The 19,796-nt window shown below is 43.1% G+C and overlaps 1 protein-coding gene across 1 annotated transcript in view; it reads right to left on the bottom strand.

The window, feature by feature from the left end:
- Positions 1–19,796, bottom strand: part of LOC145393987 (solute carrier family 49 member 4 homolog) — a 103,803-nt gene that overhangs the window by 53,544 nt on the left and 30,463 nt on the right. Inside the window, exon 6 of the mRNA XM_080267959.1 lies at positions 5,216–5,324. Coding sequence (XP_080124085.1) covers positions 5,216–5,324 — 109 coding nt within the window. The remainder of the gene's footprint in view (positions 1–5,215; positions 5,325–19,796) is intronic.

Raw genomic sequence — 19,796 nt, 5'->3', positions numbered from 1 at the left:
TGCACTACACTACACTGCGCAACACTTTGGTACGGCACACTACACTACACTACGCTATACCACACCATATCACGCTACAATTCACTACATTACACTACACAACACTACTCTACATTACACTACACTACACTACACTGCACCACTACATTTCACCACACAACACCACACTAAACTACATTTCAGTACACTGCACACTACTACTTTACACGTCTACCTTATACTACACTACACCACACAGCACTAGAGACCCTAGGGTGTTTACACAGCACCACAATACACTTCACCATTTTACACTATACTTCAGTACATCACACCACACCAATCCAAACCACACCACAAAATTTATATTATACATTACTCTTCTCAACTACAAAGCACTACACTACACAACAGTGTACTACATTGCATCACATTAAATTACACTACATTAAACCACATTACACTACATTACACAACACCACAGAACACTCTATTCCACTATACTACATAAGTGTGCTACACTACATAATACTACATTACGCTACATTGCATTAAACCATACTGTATTACACTACACTACTGTACACTACACCACACTTCTTTATACTACACAAAACTACACTACATTAAACCATATTAAACTACACTACACCACACAACACTCCATTACACTACACAACACAATACACTACGCTACACTACATTAAACCACATTACACCACTACACTGTACCACACTACATTATACTACACTGCACTAGGCCTTGCTACGCTACATTACAGTACACTACACTACACTGTACTACATTACAGTACACTGCACTATATTAAGCAACACTGCACAACACTACACTACAGTACACTGCACAACATTAAGCAACACTGCACAACACTACACTACACTACATTAAGCAACACTACATTACACTACACTACGCTGCATTACACCACATTACATTACATTACACTACAGTAAACTAGACCACACCACGCTAGACTACACTACACTGCATTACACTACATTACATTACACTACACCACTATAGTATAATATTACACCACTAATACAGTGCTCTGCACTCCACTCCACTACACTGCACCGCTGTACTTTACTACCATACACACCACAACACTACATTACGCTACACAATACCACTATACAAACCACATCAGACATGGGGTAATCGTAATCTGTACTTGTAATCGATTACATATTTACATGTAATCGTATTCTATTACAATCTCCTTAGCAGCAAAGTAATTGCAGTCGTAATCGAATACATTCGAAATTTAATCGCGATGACTACTTTACCTGTTACACAATAACATCGTCAAGCAGTAAACTATATTAGAAATGTATCTGTACAGTAAGTTATAATTCAACCTACGTTTTATATTCATACAACTGATCTAAATTGTGTGTGTTTTGCTATTAGATATTAAGTTAACATGTCCGCAGCCAGACTTTTCGAAGGGATGGGTGCTATACCGGTCGCGTTCGCTTGGCCAGTTTCTCTTGTGCCTAGCCCCCATGGCCACGCCCACTCACCCGTCGGCCAGTCCCGTTTTGGCGAGAAATTAAATTCAAGGTGCTTTGATTTCACTTGAGTTTTGACGTCATCACCTGAGTAATCCTGTCCACGCGAGGCCCAAAAGCAAGTGAGTGACGTCATCATAAGTCAAGATCAAGAGGGAAATGTTGACTTAACTCAAGGGAGCCCTGGGGCTGCGTTGATCGGATCAAGGACGCTTTGAGTTCCACGTGTTTACAAACAGATCACAGCTGATACTAGACAAGAGGATTTGTGCTTGCTTTTCCGCATACTTTACCATGGCTGAAGCAGCTAATAATGAAAAGTAAGTAAGTAAACTATGGTCCATGGGCTCTGAAGGTATGATAAAGCAGGCACTTGTTAATTATTTCTAATCTACAGTCGGTAACAACCACCGAGTGCTACCATCACAGTCGAGGCAAGGAACAGCTGACAGTTTTCTGTCCATGCGAACATCCTCCGCTCATCAAGTTGTGCCGCTTGATTAGTCAAGTGGGAGTTCTTGATCAATTTCTCGCGAAAACCCGTCTGAGCCAGTCTTTGCCGTGCCACTGTTGGGTAGATATGTCAGGCGCTCTCGCTAATTGAAGCAACAAAACTTTTACTTAACCCCTACTGCAATGATACCTTTTCCAATTAACTAGGAAATGATTTGTAGTAAAGGATGTTGGAAAAAAGTGCCAAGGAACGTCATCGGCCTGAAAAGTCTGTAAAGTAACGAAAGTTCCCTCTATGAAAATAAAAAGGTACACAATCTACAAAGAACTTAATGTTTTGACATTTTTCCTTAAATATGGTATCCACACACACACAAAACCCTTTTCCCTCTATGAGATTTCACTGACTTCATGTGTATAGAATGAGATTTCTCATTTCGAAGAGAAGCCAGTGACAATTCGTTTTCCTACTTCTATATTCAAACCTCTGATATTAAGAAATAAATAGGGAAAATTACAATATGGTTATGATACTGTGGTAACTTACCAGCCATGACAAATAGGTAACTTAATATGTTTAACAATAATAGCGGCACAGCTGCGATGTGTTATTGCCAAGCTCCGAACTTTCTTGGCGGCAAAACTCACCTGCAGTTGCGGGCGGAGGCAGGTTGGTTCTTTTCAAACTGATTTTGATTCAGTTAACAAATTTTAGTGCTTTCTTTGTCATAAAGAAATGAATTCAAAGAAAAAGTAAATAATACGGTATTATTTCGTGGTAAGGCTCATTATTCTGTCAGTAAGAAGAATAATTATCTCAGCCAATCAGCAACGAGTAGAGCTGGAAGAGGGCGGGGCATCAGTAGGGGACGGGGCACCAGAGAAACTGGCCAACGCGACCGGTATAGTTTCTGCTGAATATGGACCTGTGTAGCAGCCGGCTGGTCAAAGGCCAGCTGCATGCATGCTATGGCGGTCTGGGTGTATGCAAATGCGACGTTGAGAAGCAGCACGAAACTTCTGAACAACGGAGGGTGACTCTTTTTGCACTAACATTAACGGTCGTCTATCTCTCTATCTATCTACTGCCAGATGCCTCAATCCCGTACGGGGTGGCCACAAACAAATCGCTTCCACGTTTTTTTTTTTTTTTAACTATTCATGAGAAGCTTCTATATTATTTTCGTCTATCTAACCAATGTAGAATTGAGGACATAATGCAACTTTCCAGTGAGATGTCAATAATACTATCGTTGCCTAATCACCGTCAGGAAGGCACTGATGAAAATAAAACTGATTTGACACTGACTAGAAGTTTACTTAATCCCACGATTGTACATAAAACTCAGTACAGTAGTATTTCACAAGAAGATGAAGAAAAGGAAAATGTAAAGGTGAATAAAACCATCGAAAGATGGAACACCAAGAATGAAATATCCGCTCCGTAAAGTTGGACAAAGGGTAGAACATTTGACTATACTCTGTTACCTTGACTTCTGATCGATTGTTCTCGACTTCGAATAACTTTATCCTTGCCTGATCATCTACCATTTTAGCAAGTTTGGTCCAAATCGGATCAAAACTATGGATCGACCTTGCCCTGTGACCTTGACCTTTGACCCATTCTTTAAATCTTACTTCTTCATTCCTAGCTGACCCCCAGTTTTTCCAACAATGAAATTGTCCTGTGACTCCAACTTATGACTGATGGTTCACGAAATTGAAGCCTTTTACCCTTACCTCAGTCACAACCCTTCCGCTAAGTCTGTTCTAAATCATATAAAATCCGTGAAGGTGATGCTGCCCAGTAACAAAATAAATAAATAAATAAATAAATAAATAAATCAGCCACATGGCTGACTCAACACCTGCAGCTGGTTTGGTTCAATTCATATCCAAACGGCATGGCTATTTTATTCACAAAATGACGCAAATACTGGTCGAAATTTGTCCCTGTCCTGTGACCTTACCTTTGTACTGGATGTTCTAAAATTCAATCCCCTCAACGCTGTCATGCCCTCAACACTTTCATCAAATTGGAACTAAAGTGGACCAAAACTGTTAGGGTGATATTGACCCGTGACCTTGACGTTTGAATTATTATTCTGAAACAATGTGCCAACCCCATGGTTGACCCTTAACATTTCCACCAAATTAGTCTAAAATCGGATCAAGACTGTTTGAATTATACGTGTACTGGTAACACACACACACACACACACACACACACACACACACACACACACACACACACCTAGTTCAACAATACACCCGCCGCTGTAATGCACGCTGTGGTGTGATAAATTTAAATGCGTGTGTCCTGTCTAAAACCTTGATTAACATCTCTGAATGAGTGATACAAGAGTCGCATAGAGTCTGGCGGCAGACAGATAATACAGCACAGTGGTTGTGTACAACAGAAGGGCGTTAGCAGAATAAGCTAAAATGAAGCCTTACTTTACTTCATCCATTTGCTCCTAGTGTCCTCGGAGTAGGATGGAACTAGGCATATTCAAAAGTCAATAATGGGGGAAACATCCAGGCCCAGAGTACGGACCTGTGAGCCTCGCGGCTATGAGCCGATAAGTGGAAGGCAGAACGCTTAGTACCCTTTCAGCAAAATCCCTCGCACAGGAACCCTGGACAATAATGGATTATTAATGGTGTTGGAACGTTAACTACAATATAGATCACCTGTTTGATTCATTACCAAAAAACCGCAAAGTTACTATACCCTCAAAGAAAGTGATTTCTTTCGTCTTAGATTGTTTATACATGAAGTAATGATGACTGCAATAATAATCAAAGGCATGCAGTCGCAATCGAATACATCTGAAGTTTGTGTAATCGTAGTTGCAGTCAAGTAGCTAGTATGTAATCATATGTATAACTGATTACATTACGTGCGTTATCGCCTCATGTGTGTTTACACTGCATCACACCACAATATTACATCACTACACACGCCACACTACATTACGAGTACATTGCACCACACCACACCATATTACTCTACACCACACCATACCACACCATACTATTCTACACCACACCAAACTACACTACATTTCACCACGCTACATTGCATAATCACTATTCGACTACATTACAATACAATATATTTCAGTACACTACACAGCTCTGTTCTAAATACACTGCTCTGTATTAAACTACATTACAGTGCAGTCCAGTCTAGTATAATACAGAACAGTACTCTAATTTATATCATTGTATACCAAGCACTAACCTGATGGAAGCCAAGTGGTATGAGGGAATAGTTTATTACAGTAAGCCACACGACAGGGGGCCCCACAAAAACCCCATACGACACCACCATCACCATGAAGTTTTTGTTGCTGTGGAGAGAGAAAGGACGTCGTTAGGCGTACTCTTTTAACTTTAACTTGGCCTTACAACTGTCATTTCTCTTTGCTATTACCATATTATTGATGTGGACAGAGGAAAGACGTCGTTCGGTGAACTCTTTTCATTTTAGCTTGACCTACAATTGCTATTCTTCCTTCCCATCACCACGAACTTTTTGTTACTCCAGCTAGTGGGAGGACTTCGTTAGGTGCTTTTTTTTTTTTTTTTTTTTTTTTTTTTTTAATTTGGCCTACAACTCCCATTTCTCCTTGCTGAATGCTGACTTGTAATAACAGATCAGCACAAGAATATGATGCTTTTCACGAAGAAGCCTGGGGAAAGATGTAGAGCCATAGCATCTTATCATTCTGCCTTTGACCTACTGTAGGTAAAATAAGCTGCAAAGGACAAAAATCTTGACCAAGTTAAGGTGAAAGAACTTTGCCTGCCTTTTCAGTTTTATAAACTTAACTTCTGGTTAGTTTTATAACATAATTTTATTTCAGCTATGAGAATATCCTTGACATTAAGAGGAATAAACGGTATCTCTCCAGAGCAGCCAGGGTTCGGGGAGCTTGAACGATGAGTAAATGGAAGTATGACCCATTCAGTAGAGCAAAATTTGGTTAATATCTCATTCTGTCATATTCCTTTTGACTCACTGGACCCTACCTCACCCAATCCTCGGGTGGGAAATAGGTCTGATGATGATATTATGTTAGCCCTTTTTGTTGCTACAGGCATACAAGTATTTTAAGTATTCAATGTAATAACACAGTCTTAAGCTGTGAGAATATGTTATGCATAAGCACCATGAACTGTTTAGTAATGTAGACTGGGGGAGGCCGTTGTCATAATAGCCACATACCATTCAACCCCTTTAGCTGCCACGAAACCCTCCAGTAAATTATTCAAACTAAAAACGGACTATTATTTTTTTCTGTGAGAACATCTAAGCTGTAACTTAGCCCTTTTCCTTGTTATGGACAAATGTGTATTTCCGTCTCTCAGATATCAAGTCTAATACCCTGCAATCCTCATTACAAATAAAATGATGTGTGCCAATTAATATCACAACTTTGTTTCGCATGTAAGTGATAGATTTTAAATAGCCAGAGAGACAGTAATGTGCCCATAATAATGCAGAAGTAAAGACATTGAAATGCGGTGCTCAGAAACTCATGTCCGGCCTGATAAATACGAACGCACACATTTACTATCTTTTTTTCACTTTAACCTGGCCTAAAACTGCCACCTCTCCATCTTGAACCCCCTGTTTCCTTGCTCGTTGCTGTCGTGGGGAGGGGGGGGGGTGCCTTCGGAGACTTCGATTGGGACTTGATGTGTAGGGGAGCTATAGCAGGGTACCTTAATGACCTCCAAAGTGTGTGGGAGCCTGATTGCTAAGTGGATGTCGCACTCGCAGCTATACTCTGCTCTCTCCTCTTTCTTTCAGTCCCTGTAGTTGCCTCAAGTAATTTTGCAAGACTCTTTTCTTCTACTATTGTTTCTTCTTTCCTTTTCTCCTATCCTCTCTGTTCTATCTTTGGCATTAAATAGAGTGGAAATTTCCACATTCATCAAAATTCTCATCATTGACCATGAGTAAGTTGCAACAGGAAGTATAAGGGTGTGCCCGTGGGCTATTGGTCTGGCCAATTGTGGGGATCATGGTGGTTCGGCACCACCCCAGTGTGTGGACCTTTTCAGAGGTAGACCTCTGCAGGGGCGGAACTGCTGCTAAGCGACAGCTTTCGAATCCGGGGATGCTGTTGCATGGCGGTAGGACTCTCGGCCAATAGCGGGTGGCCCATCATTGTGCTGGGAGACTTAGATCTCCCACACGGTGTTGCTATCTCTTCTAGGGTAGGGTAGGGAGTGCATACTTGGAGCTTGATCTCTGCTTGGGTCATTGGCTGGGCCTCTAGACTCTGCGTTCCACCCAAATAATCGTCTCTTTTTCACGAGTCACGATGAGCCTTTTCCTTCCTAAGTAAAACTATGGATACGGTTTCAGGTTCTCCCTCCCCCGGTTCTGCCGATTCTTTGACCCCGACAATGACCCCGGCTTCTCTTCCTGGTGCTGCTTCGACTCCTTCCACTGTTCCCCTGCCTGTTTCTTCCTGCTCATCTACACCAACTCCTGTCTCACAGTTCCTTCCATATACTATTCCATCTACCTGTTTTTCATCCATAGTAACCTTTGCACCTTATCTACCTCTGCACCCTCCTCCATTTATCCGCCCTGTTTCTTCAGCTTCCCCGTTCTGTCCTTATACTGCTTCATGACTCCTTACTTCTGCTTTGACCCCTTTTTGGACCCCAGAACTGGTCTCAGTATTTTAATATTACTTCCCAAAAGGATGACCTGTCTCTTCATCTTTCCCAGCTATGGCAGATTAGCTCTGATGTAATGTTCTCTGTAAGACAGAATGGCTCTCGCCTCCTAAAAGTCCAGAATGCTGCACAAGCAGAGAAGGTCAGAACATTAGTGGACTCGTCATGGAATCCAGTCCTTGTTTTTCCAGATGTTCAGTTAAATTCCTCGACTGGTACTGTCTGCCTTCCCTCGTACATCTCTTTTGGGAGTAGACCTATCTCCGAATGTGATGAGGATGTAGAACTCATCCTCTCTGAACAACATCACCAAATCCTATCTGTACAGTGTTATACAATCCCTCTCAAACATTTCAGAACATTCCCAAGATAGTGTTGAAGTTCCGTGACCTTCCTTCCTCTGCTATTATTGGAGACTCATTTCTTTCCGTCAAGGAATACGTTCCTCCTCCTCGTCAGTGCACTTCATCCTGGCGATTTGGACACCCTGCAAAATACTGCCGGGCTACAGCTATTTGCCCCAACTCCTCGCAAGCTGGACACCCAGCGTCCACCTGCATGTTTACTTTCCAGTTCTGCCCAAACTGTGGGGGGCAACATACAGCCACGTACAGGAAATGTCCCACCTACAGTTTTAAAGCAGAAGTGTCTCACATCAGGTGGAAAACGGGACTTACCCTCCGTGAAGCTCGTCATCAGGCACGTCACTTGAGGCACTCCCCTGGCATCTCCTATGCTCGCGTGACAAGATCCACTCCTATATCATAAGTTCCAAGCTCGTCTGGTGTGTCTCAGATTCTGGTCTTCTCTCAATTTTTTTTGTCACTCTTTCCTCTCTTCCTCGTTCCTCTTCTCCCTTCCCTCTCTTGTTTGTTCTGCTCTCTCCACCCCACCACCTCATACTCTATACTCCCGTTCTTCTCCTCCCTCACCTTCTTCTCCCTGAGCTAACAAACTTAAACGTGCTGTTGTATCCTTTCCATCTCATATTCCTGGTCTGTCCCCCCTTTCCTCTACTACGCAGCCTATACAACCCGTTCAGTATTCCCCCTTCCTCAAGACAACAGCACCAGAATGCTATACCACCAGATCACACTCAACCTTTATCCTCTCCTATGGAAGTAGAATCCTTGCAAAGTATCATCGGTTATCTTCACCATACCTCTTCCTTGCCTACCGTCGTCACTGCAGAAATACATTCCCCCCCTTCCTCACTTCCCCATACTCCCATTCCTCCCACCTCTCCCGAACCTTCCCCTCCCATTTCTATCTCTCCAGCACCTCCTCTTCCCTTTCTTCTGTTCTCACTCCTCTATTCAACCACCCGCCTCCACTATGATCTCTACATCCTCCCTATCTTCCCTGATCTCTTCCGTTCTTGATTTACCTATGCCTCCTGGGTACTCTCTCCCTCAATGCCGTAAGCAGTCTCTGCACTCTTCCCATACTTGATTTTCCATAGTCCTGGTACTACTTCAGCGGAATATTAGGGGCTTCCGTACTCATCGTACAAACCTTCGTTTTCTTATATTCTCCCATAATCCTCTTATTATCTCCCTTCAGGATATCTGTCTTCATACTTCCCCGGTTCCTGTTCCCGGCTATACTTTTCTTGGGCCCCCTCCTACCTATGACACTGCCCTCCTTATCCGCAATGATGTCCCCTTTGGACCTCTTCCTATTTCTTCATATATCCCTCATACTTCAGCTCGTGTCTTTCTCCGTCGGTGGATCATTGTTAGTTCTCTTTATTTCTCTCCTGTTCCTCTTGATTTTCGTAACTTTGTCACGTGCCTTCATTCCCTTCCTCCCCCAATTCTTCTTCTTGATGACTTTAATTGCAGACATTCTCTGTGATCACCACGAGGGGACGTTTATAGAAAAATTACTCTCTTCTCAAGATCTTTTTATCCTTAATACTGGCATCCCTACTCACATTGATCTCCATACTCGTTCCCTCTCTTGTTTGGATCTGTCCCTTTGCTCACCTTCAGATTCTCTCCATTTTCAATGGTCGGTATTAGAAGACACTTTTTAGTGATCACTTCCCCATTAAACTCTCTCTTGCCCCTTACTGTCCTCTTCCTCGTCCCCTTCCTTGGCAGTTCCATGCTGCTGACTTGAAGTCATTTTCTTCTTTTACAGTGCCCCCACTTCCTCCATCTTTTTCATCTCCACAAAATAAAATGTCCTTTTTCTTTTTCCAGGTTTTAAGTGCTGCCCTCACTGCCATTCCCCGCGATACGCGATTGTCAACTGCCAAACGTGTTCCTTGGTGGACTCCTGCTTGTTCACGATCTCTCCATGTGAAACTTGCTGCTTGGAAAAGCAGCCTCCTCATATTTCGCCGAGCTTCCGTTGCCTTCCGTCATACCATTCGCCAGGCTAAACGTTCTAGTTGGAGAGATTATGTTTCTTTCATCTCTGAAAATACGCTTACTGCAGCAATCTTGTCGCGACTTTGTACATTATGAGGCAAACATATCCCACCCCAAGCCCTGGTTCTTCATATCAATGGCCATTCTGTAACTGATGCTTCCTTAGTTGCAGATGCCTTAGTTAATTACTTTAGTCTCATTAGAAGTGGGTCTCATCTCTCTGAAGAATTTCGTTTCCTTAAATCTGATTCTGAATCCATACCAATTTCTTTTATGTTGTCAGCTGAGGGAGCTCTTATTGCTCCCTTTTCCCTTTGTGAATTTTCATCTTCACTTGAATCTTGTAAGAATACGAGTGAGGGGCTTGATGGTGTTCATTATGCTAAGACACCTCTCTACACGTGCCACATCCTTTCTCTTGGCCCTTTATTATAAATTCTGGAAGAAAAGTTTCTTTCCTTCTGACTGGCGTATAGCGATCATCCCCATATTTCTTAAACCTAGTAAACCTGGACACCATCCTCAAGATTACCGTCCTATAGCCCTGACTAGGTGTTTATGTAAACTGCTTGAATGGATGGCCAATACTAGGCTCATGTGGCACCCTGAATGCCGTAGTCTTCTTTCCCCGTTACAGTTTGGGTATCGCAAAGCACGCAGCACCTTAGATCCCCTTCTCAGACTCGAAAATTTCATCCGTTCCGCTTTTTCCCTCAGCCAGTCGGTCATTGCTGTCTTTTTTTTATTTAGAAAAGGCCTACGAATTGGCATGGAGGTATCATATTCTTCATTGCCTTCGCTCCCACGGTCCGCATGGTAACATGGGTGTTTTTCTTAATTTTCTTTCCCTCCGGACCTTTCGTGTCCATCTAAGAGACCACCTTTCCCTTACCTTTACCCAGCATGAAGGTGTCTCTTCTCTACCCAGTTCTGTTTCGGCCTCTTTGTATGTTGATGATGATGTTTTCGTTTTTCTACCTCTATGTCCTGTGCAGTAACGTTTACTCGTTTGCGAACCATACCACAACCTACTCTGTACTTATCGCTCTTCCCTACTGATCCTCTACCACATTTCTTGGCCTCACATTTGACTCTCGGTTAAACTGGAATGCACATATCTCTTCCCTTAAGTATTCTACTCTTCATCGTCTTAATTTGCAACAAACGCTGTCTCATCTTTCATGGGGTGCTATCGCATCACACTTGGACTTCACTCTGTCTTTTTTCTTTCCAAACCAGGTTTACTCTTCTGTCTCCACTCACACTCTTTCAAAGCTAGATCCTGTTCATCATGCTGGTCTTCATTTAGCTATTGGTGCTTTTCGGTCGACTCCTGCTACAAGTCTTTGTGCTGAGTTGGGCATTTCCCCCCCTCTCTTATCGTCGTTCTCTTCTTACTGTCAGGTCCTATTCGCGTCTCCTTCAGTTCCCTACGAATAGTTTATTCCGCCCTCCCAGCCTTCTTCAATGCTCTTTTCGCTTGGCCTCCCATCTCCTTCTTCCATTTCACCTTCGGGTCCCCATCCTTCTTCAGTCAATTGATATTACCTTTCCTCCTATTCTTCCACTACGTCCAGTTTCTTGTCCACCCTGGTTTCTGCCTCCTGCTGTGGTCTGCCCTTCTTTTCTCCCTTGTTCTATGTCTTTTCTTCCTTCAGATATCCTTCGTTCCCATTTTCTCTAATCTATGTCCTGTCACTCTGCCACACATATTTTCACTGACGGCTCTAAACTTGGGTTTGCTGTTGTGTTCCCTGACTCCTCCTTTCACAGTATGCGTCCCTCCATTGCCAATATCCTTACTGCAGAGTTGTATGCTATTCTTTTTGCTCTGAAATCTCTTCTGAGGTTCTCTCCTTCCACGTTTGTTATATTTTCCGACTCAGTGAGCTCACTTCCTTACAAACCACGCCTTTTTCTCATCCTCTAATCATCCATATTCGGGAGTGGCTGTCCAGTCTTTCTGTTAAGAAGAAGTCAGTTTGCTTCTTTTGGGTTCCTAGCCATATAGGAATTACAGGTAATGAACAGGCTGACTCGTTGGCGCGCTTTGATGCTTCCTTCTCTGCAGTAGGTCCTCACTCCGCCCCATTCCGGCTTTTGATTGTTTCCCTCTCCTAACCTGCCTCTTCCGTGATCGTTGGCAGTCCTCACGGGACTAACAGGTTCACAACGAACTTCATAGTGTTGAACCCTCTGTTCTTCCCTGGCTCACATGAACCAACCCCTATCGTCGATGGGAGACAATCCTTGCTCGTCTTCGCTTAGGTCATACCTGCCTAACTCATGGTCATTTGATGAGCCATGATCCTCAGCCCACCTGCTTACATTGTAACTGCCCTATGACTATCTGTCATCTTTTCCTTGATTGCCCATCTACATTCCAACAAAGTCTTGCAGTGTTCCCCTTCCTTTCCTCACTCCATCGGTTCCCATAACTTACTGATTTTCTAGGTGACTCCCATTGTTTCTATTTCTAACATTATCACTTTTTTATTACTACACTTCATATCACACATTTAATATAATTATATACCCCTCTCCCTTCTATCTTAGTGCCATATAGCCATAATTTGGCTTGGTGCTAGCTTTTTTTTTTTTTTCATTATTCCTTCCTTCCTTCCACTTCATCTTGATGAGTTTTAACAATAGATCAACACTAGAATATGGTGTTGGTCACAAAGAAGTGCTGTGCAAAGGATGCAGAGCCTTATCAACATCTTTTTTTTCCTGCCAGTGATGTACAAACGCCAAAAGAAGTGATGACCCAATTCCCAGTACCTTTCGCTCAGAAAGTGATATCTGGCAACTGTCATGGCCTAGTTAATAGTTATATTTCCTACGCTGCACACTGGAAGGGGCAGTATTTACATAAACAACAAACAGCAACATACTGTATAAGTGTTGTTACTGTGTATATCTCACATTATGTGAGAGGAAGCACAATATAATAAAGTTGTGATTTACCTGTATGAAAGAATGTGAAGTGCACAGCCTATTGCTCAACGGTTTCAAGGTTAGAGAAATTCTCGTGATGCGTATTTTACATCCTAGATCAGCACTACTGAAAGAAAAATGCCCCATAAAACAAAACTCACAGATAATAGTAATGTTGAAATCATGAGTGCCATTAAATAAGAAAAATAAACAAAAAATATATTGCTATCCACACTTATCTTCATGCCGGATGATATTTACTCGGGAAAACAAAGCCGTGAGCACTGTAAGCAACAAAATACATCATTGACACGAAACAACCTATCAGTGCGAGTAGATTAACCCGCCACGTGCCAGTGCCGTTTTAAAACGGTCTGACATAATTCCATGGCCAGTGCCAGTGCCATTTTAAAACGGTCTAAAATAAAAACATTCACTGTGATCGCATTTTTCAAGATTCGCGGGTAAAAACTGGCAGGCATGTAAGGTAACTGTTCCTCTACCATCCCCCAGCCTGTCAAGGCCATACACTCACTTACTCCCCCCCCTCACACTCGCACTGCCTCACTGTCTGTGTCCCTCACCTGGTGCTGTACATAGTGAAGAGATTTTGTAAATATCTTCATGTAAGTGTAAGTTGTAAATATTTTCTAGTAAGTGTAAGGACTATATAGTGAAATCAAGTTGTAAATACCTTCTTGTAAGTGCCAGGACTGTGCGTAATGAAGTCAGGTTGTACCTATCTTCAAGTAAGTGTAAGATAATGCATTCACAGTGAGAAAGACATGCATATTGTGATAGATGCTGAAGTAATAAGTGATCAGAAAAGTGTACTGAACATTGCTATACCTTCCCAGCATAAATACCTGAGTATATCTTACATAGAAAACAGCTTTCTCTCACATACGTGGTGAGTGTGAGAGAGCGGTTATACTTGTACACAAGTATGCAGGACTCAATAAAACTCATTTCCGAGCCTCGGTGAGCATTTTAATGGCAGAATTCGTTGTTTCCACATCAAAATCTATCATTTTAGCCCCCCTCCCCAAAAAGGTAGAAAAATGGCCGGCACTGGGGTGACCCATAGGACTAAAAATAACTGGCACGTTGCAGATTAGTTAGCAAATACCTGTATTCCAGTAAGACAAATATCCAGGCAGCTTAACATCAAGAAGAGGGCAGTTAGCGAATGGACAAAAGATATAGAGGCAGAATATAAAAAGCTGTCAAGTGAAGCCCGTTGTTGCACAACAGCAAAACACATATATTGCTATGCCCAAGAACAACACTAACCACCTGGGTTGTTATCAAGAAACAAATAAATCTGCCGGTATTCAGTAAGTGAAACCAGTGCAATTACTGGAGGAAAACTGGTCATTCTTAATCAAAAGATGAAATTCCAGCATGTAACATGTGGGAGTTTCATGAAAGAACTAAACAGGGAAAGGGTGACTGTCAAAAGCAAAAGTGCAACAATGAAGAGAACTAAAGACGAAAAGGATTGTAGTTAAAAACACACACACATACGCACACACACACACACACACACACACACACACACACAAATTGGGGGGGGGAGGGGAACCGTGACAAAAGCCGAAACAAATCCACTCCCATCCATGGCATGATAAGGACTATCGTAAGGCCTGGTGTGCAGTGTTGCCAAAGGAAAATATATAGAAATCTGCTAGATTGGTCTCACAAGTGGTAAAAATCCTCCAGAACAAGGGAAACTAAGGGGAAAAAATGCTAGGCAGGACTTAAAAAAACACCAGATAATTGTAAAAAAATTAAAATTATAGAAGCTAGATTGCTTTTAAAACCTCCAGATTTAGCGGTAAAATCGCTACATTGGTAACACTCCTGGTGTGAGTCGTGACGACGAATAGACACGTGCCAGATGTCACTTTTTATTTCATTATTGATTGATCTAAAAAAAAAATGCTAAGCATAACTAGTGTTTTCGCAAGATTAGTTTTTATTCATTTTTTAACAAGATAAATAATATTTCCAGGCAGGCAAAGATTGTTTCCATCTCCTAACTCCCAATCAAGTGAACGCTGCCAGACCCAGGGAGTTTTGTCTGAAACTTAACCCGCCCCGTCCCGTCGACGTATGGGTACGTTGCAACGATTTGCATTTGCCAGTCCCGGGGACATACCAGTACGTCGTGCAATTGCAATGTGCATAATTTCGACAATTTTCAAATTTTGCACTTGATTTGCGGTACGTACCCTCGCCTGACCTTCCCCTACCTGCCACCAGGCGGGGACACTCGGCGACCCCGCGCGACCCGCGCTAGCCCACCACTCGTCCACTCACCTGGTAGCCACGGTCCTGCTCAGACATGGCTAAGAGGGGTCTCTCAGACAGCGAGATTCAAGTCACCCTGGACACCTTTACCAGCAACAGTGATTCCTCACTGGACGACGAGGAGATGGACAAAGAATATGTGCAGCCAGAGGAGGAAGAAACCACCAGCAGTGACGAGGAAGTTCCGTCACCCAGGAAGCGGCAGTACGTGACTTACCATGCTGCTAGAGAGGGGCAGGAGGCTAAGAAGGCACGTGGTATATCCTATCCCTATCCCCAGCGTGATTTGGAAGCAGAATTCGAGGACGAGGACGAGGACGGAGCCGTGGGACGTGCTGCCACATGGTATGGACGGGAGGTGATTACACATCGTGGCCCAGAGCGCACACCACATCGTATGAGCAGGTATGGGCCTAGCATTCTGTTTGGGGAGCTAGGAAGTCAAGTGGAGGGAGTGGGGATTGAAAGGGAAAGTCCAGGGATTAGGGAAAGTGAGAGTGACGTGAGTGAGTCATTGCTCTTCCTACGTAGTGTGAGGCGGCATAGTGGATCACGTGGGCCAGTGCGGGTGCGTTCCTTATCACGTGGGGTTGTGAGGGAGGGGGAAGGTGGGGAGGAACCACTCCAAAGCACGTCTTATGCTCCCCAATATCCCCTAACACGTGGTCGAGCTAGATTGCGTGAGAGAGCACGTGGTGTGGTAATGGAGGGGGAAGGTGGGGAGGAACCACTCCCCAGCACGTCTTCTGCTCCCCAATATTCTCCTATTTCATCCCCACAGCCCCCTAATGTTCCTCAAGGCCGTGAGGGAAAGGGAAAGGGTAAAGGCAGAGGGAAGAGGAGTGACAGTGGGGAAGCCCTCCGTACTCCTTCTCCCCCACCTCCCCAACCAGGACCTCCTCCCCACCCAGACGAAGGCGGTGATGGGGCTGATGGGGACGAGGGATTTGTGTCGTGGGATTGGGAGGATGGGAGTGATTTTTCTCCCCTCATTCAACCCTTCACTGAGCAAGGGCGATCTGGCTGCATTGCACCAGGAATTCACAGTAATTCCACCAGGTTGGATTTTTTCCACCTGTTTTTCAGTGAAGCATTTGTTGAGCAGATTGTACGCCAAACAAACCTGTTTGCAAGCGCCCAGCGCCTAGAGAGTGAAAGATTGGGAACAAGGAGTAGGCATTCTATGATCTATGATTACCCTGTCTCCCTTCCAGAAATGTTCTTATTTTTTGCCCTGGTCCTTTTGATGGGTATTATAAGAAAGAATAGAATTCCTGCTTACTGGACTAGGGACCCTGTTATGTTTACCCCCATATTTGGTCAAGTGATGAGCCGTAATCGGTTTCAACAAATTCTAAGTCGCCTCCATTTTTATGATGCTCATGACCCTGCAAATGCAAACAACACTGACAAAATGAGACGAATTCGGTTGGTCTTTGATCACCTCAGGCAAACCTTTCGTTCCTCATTCTATCCCTATAGAGATCTCGTCATAGACGAGAGTCTCGTGTTCTGGAGAGGCAATATTTCATTCAGACAGTATATACCCAGCAAAAGGCACCGTTTTGGGTTCAAGATCTTTGTTATGTGTGACTGTAGGACTGGATACGTGCAAGACATAGTCTTGTACACCGGTGCACAGACAGACATAATAGAAGATCGAAGTATTGGACTGTTGGGAGCAGTGGTAAAGACGATGATACAAGACTACCTTCATCGCGGTCACGTTCTCTACCTCGACAATTGGTACACTAGCCCTCTTCTCGCTCGTTATCTTCACACACATGAAACGGGAGTCTGTGGAACCGTAAAGGTGAACCGGCGTCACATGGCCAAGGTAGGGTGGAAACTTGCAAGGAGTGAGGTTGTCTTCTTCAAAGCCAACAACATCCTTGCCACAATGTGGAACCACAACAGAGAAGTAAGCCTCTTGTCCACGGTTCACCGTCCCTTGATGCACCGTATTGATTCTGTAGATTACCGTAGCGAGAGCAGGCGTCGTGTTTGGAAACCTGAGTGTGTTATGGATTACAATATAAACATGCGCCTCGTGGACCAGTCAGACTCCATGATATCGACGGTAGAGTGTGCCAGGACAACGATGAAGTGGTATAAAAAACTGTTCTTTCACTTACTAGATATCACTGCTCTGAATTGCCACCACCTTCACGCCATGACCACAGGAGTTCAGGAAACATTTGAAGGGTTTGTGAGGGAGCTCACAAGAGAAATCTTTGCAAAGTATGCTGTTGAAAGGCCCCAACATCGCACCCGCACTGCCCCTATTGCCCAAACTCCCCAGAGAATATCCGGCCGCCATTTCCCCACTCCTATCCCTCCCCAGCCAAACAGACCTAGGCCCCAACGCAGGTGTCACGTGTGCAGTAATTCCCAGGTGAGACTCACGACACAGAGGAAGGACACCCGCTATGAGTGCGTGCAGTGTGACGTGGGTCTCTGTATTCACCCATGTTTTAGTGAATATCACACGTTGATGCAATTTTAGCATGGTGTGAATGCGAGAGAGGGGGGGGTGAGTTGGGAGCAGGGCAGTGAAATGGCGGGGGACAGGGCGACTTGGAGGCGATTTGTTTGTGGCCACCCCAAACGGGATTGAGGCGTCTGGCAATAGATAGATAGATAGATAGAATGCGAAAAGACGCTGAAATTATGAGGTAAATGCGACAGACAGACGCTCAGTGAAATTATCAGTCATGTTGATCTCCAAATATTAGTATAAAGTGCATACGGGTAGAACATAAGTGAAAACATTGTGTGTAAGTATATAAATCTGCCCTGAGTTGAAACTTACATAGAGAGGGTTGTATGATGCGATATTCTGTCGCTCAGTGCAATAAATACGGCCCGTAATTATATAATTATTATTATGGGACATTCTTACGGGTATAATATAAGTTCAAATTATTGTATGTGATGATATATATTCTCAGTCAAATATTCATAGCGTGTGTATAAAGATAAGATTTCCTGACGCTCAGTTGAATGAATAAGGCACGTATTAGTCAAAATAAAAGTCAGCAAGTGATAAAGTGAATAATTAGTATATAAGTGTGTGTGTGAATTAGTATATAAGTGTTTGAGTATTATGTTTGTCGAAACATTCCTTGCGAGGGTATTTTCAGGCGATATTCTCACGCTCACTTGAATAAATAATGGCAGTAAGTATGTACAGTGCATTATAGGGATGTAAATGTGTGTAATGTAAGTGGGAAATTATAATTGGAGTGAATAAATAAAGTAGATGATGAAACACTAGTGTTCGAGATCGTGGTTGCTACGTGAATATGCGCTAGCATATCGCTAAATGCCCTCGTAATGAATGAAAATAATTGAAAACCTTTATAGTGGTGGAGGAAAGGTTCTATGTAAAGGGGAAAATATTTGGAAAGTGATAAAACAATTTGGTATGTTGAAATACGAGTCATAGCGAGTGCGCTTACTAAGCTGATGTGCGCTATACTTATGCTGCATGTCATCATAATGAATGAAAACATCTGAAAACACTTACAAACAGTTGTAATTGGTAAAATGTCATTGAAACAGAAGTATACAAGTAGAAAAAATGATAGGTTGACTCATACCAGAAACTTAGCATATAGCATGTTACGACTCGGACCAAACTCGCTATGCTCGCGCGATGGTACAATGCTTATTTTTCATATATATGTGTCTGAAATCCATTATATTGTTACTGTTATTGTTTATTAGTTCAAATTCAATAAATATAGAGGTGTTGTGTGTTGTTTCTCCCATTATTCCTTACCATAGAAAACGTAAATGCATATCCAGCCCATTACAGAACACCATACCTGAGGGGGGGAACCGCACCTGTACGGACCACTTATAGACCGCGGGAACCACTCTCTTTGTGATTTTCCTTCGTTTCTCGACCTAAGCGGAAGTTTTAGCAAAAAAAAATTTTTTCCAAAAAAGCTCGGGACTGGGGGATGTCATAGGTGCGGAAAACCTCGGGACGTGATGGGTTAAAGAAACCGAATTATCACTTACTTGGGTGATCGTACATGGGATAAGAGGCATAACAACTAAAATCTTGATCAAGATAAAATGAAAGTCCTGTAGTTCTCCAATATTTTCTCTGTCACATTATGGACTGTCTATCGTGTTGTGCTAGATGTTTTAGGCCGGCTTCCCGTCCTAGCAACACCTAGAGTATGGCTGGGTTCCCTTTCTAGACCGGAGTCAAGACACAGCGTAAGAGGAACAGGGCATAAAAACACAGGGCAACAACCTTACATGTATATTACCAAATTGTATTATTACTACAGGACAGCTAGATGTTCCATAAGATTCTATACAAAGGCATAGCTCAGACTGGCAGAAATATTGTATGTATAACACAGCATACTGGCTGTCTCGAGAATAAGCAGACACTTCACTTACGTGAATCTGGGAGTACACTTAATTATTGGGCTGCCTATACTTTGTAATGATTATACACATGTCCCGTGTTTGCTG

This window comes from Coenobita brevimanus, chromosome 26 (assembly GCF_032717465.1).
Source record: "Coenobita brevimanus isolate Jiangsu-jjx chromosome 26, ASM3271746v2, whole genome shotgun sequence".
NCBI classification, from domain to species: Eukaryota; Metazoa; Arthropoda; class Malacostraca; order Decapoda; family Coenobitidae; genus Coenobita; species Coenobita brevimanus.
The sequence above is the reverse complement of the archived record's forward strand: the minus strand, read 5'-3'. Positions and strand labels throughout refer to the sequence as shown.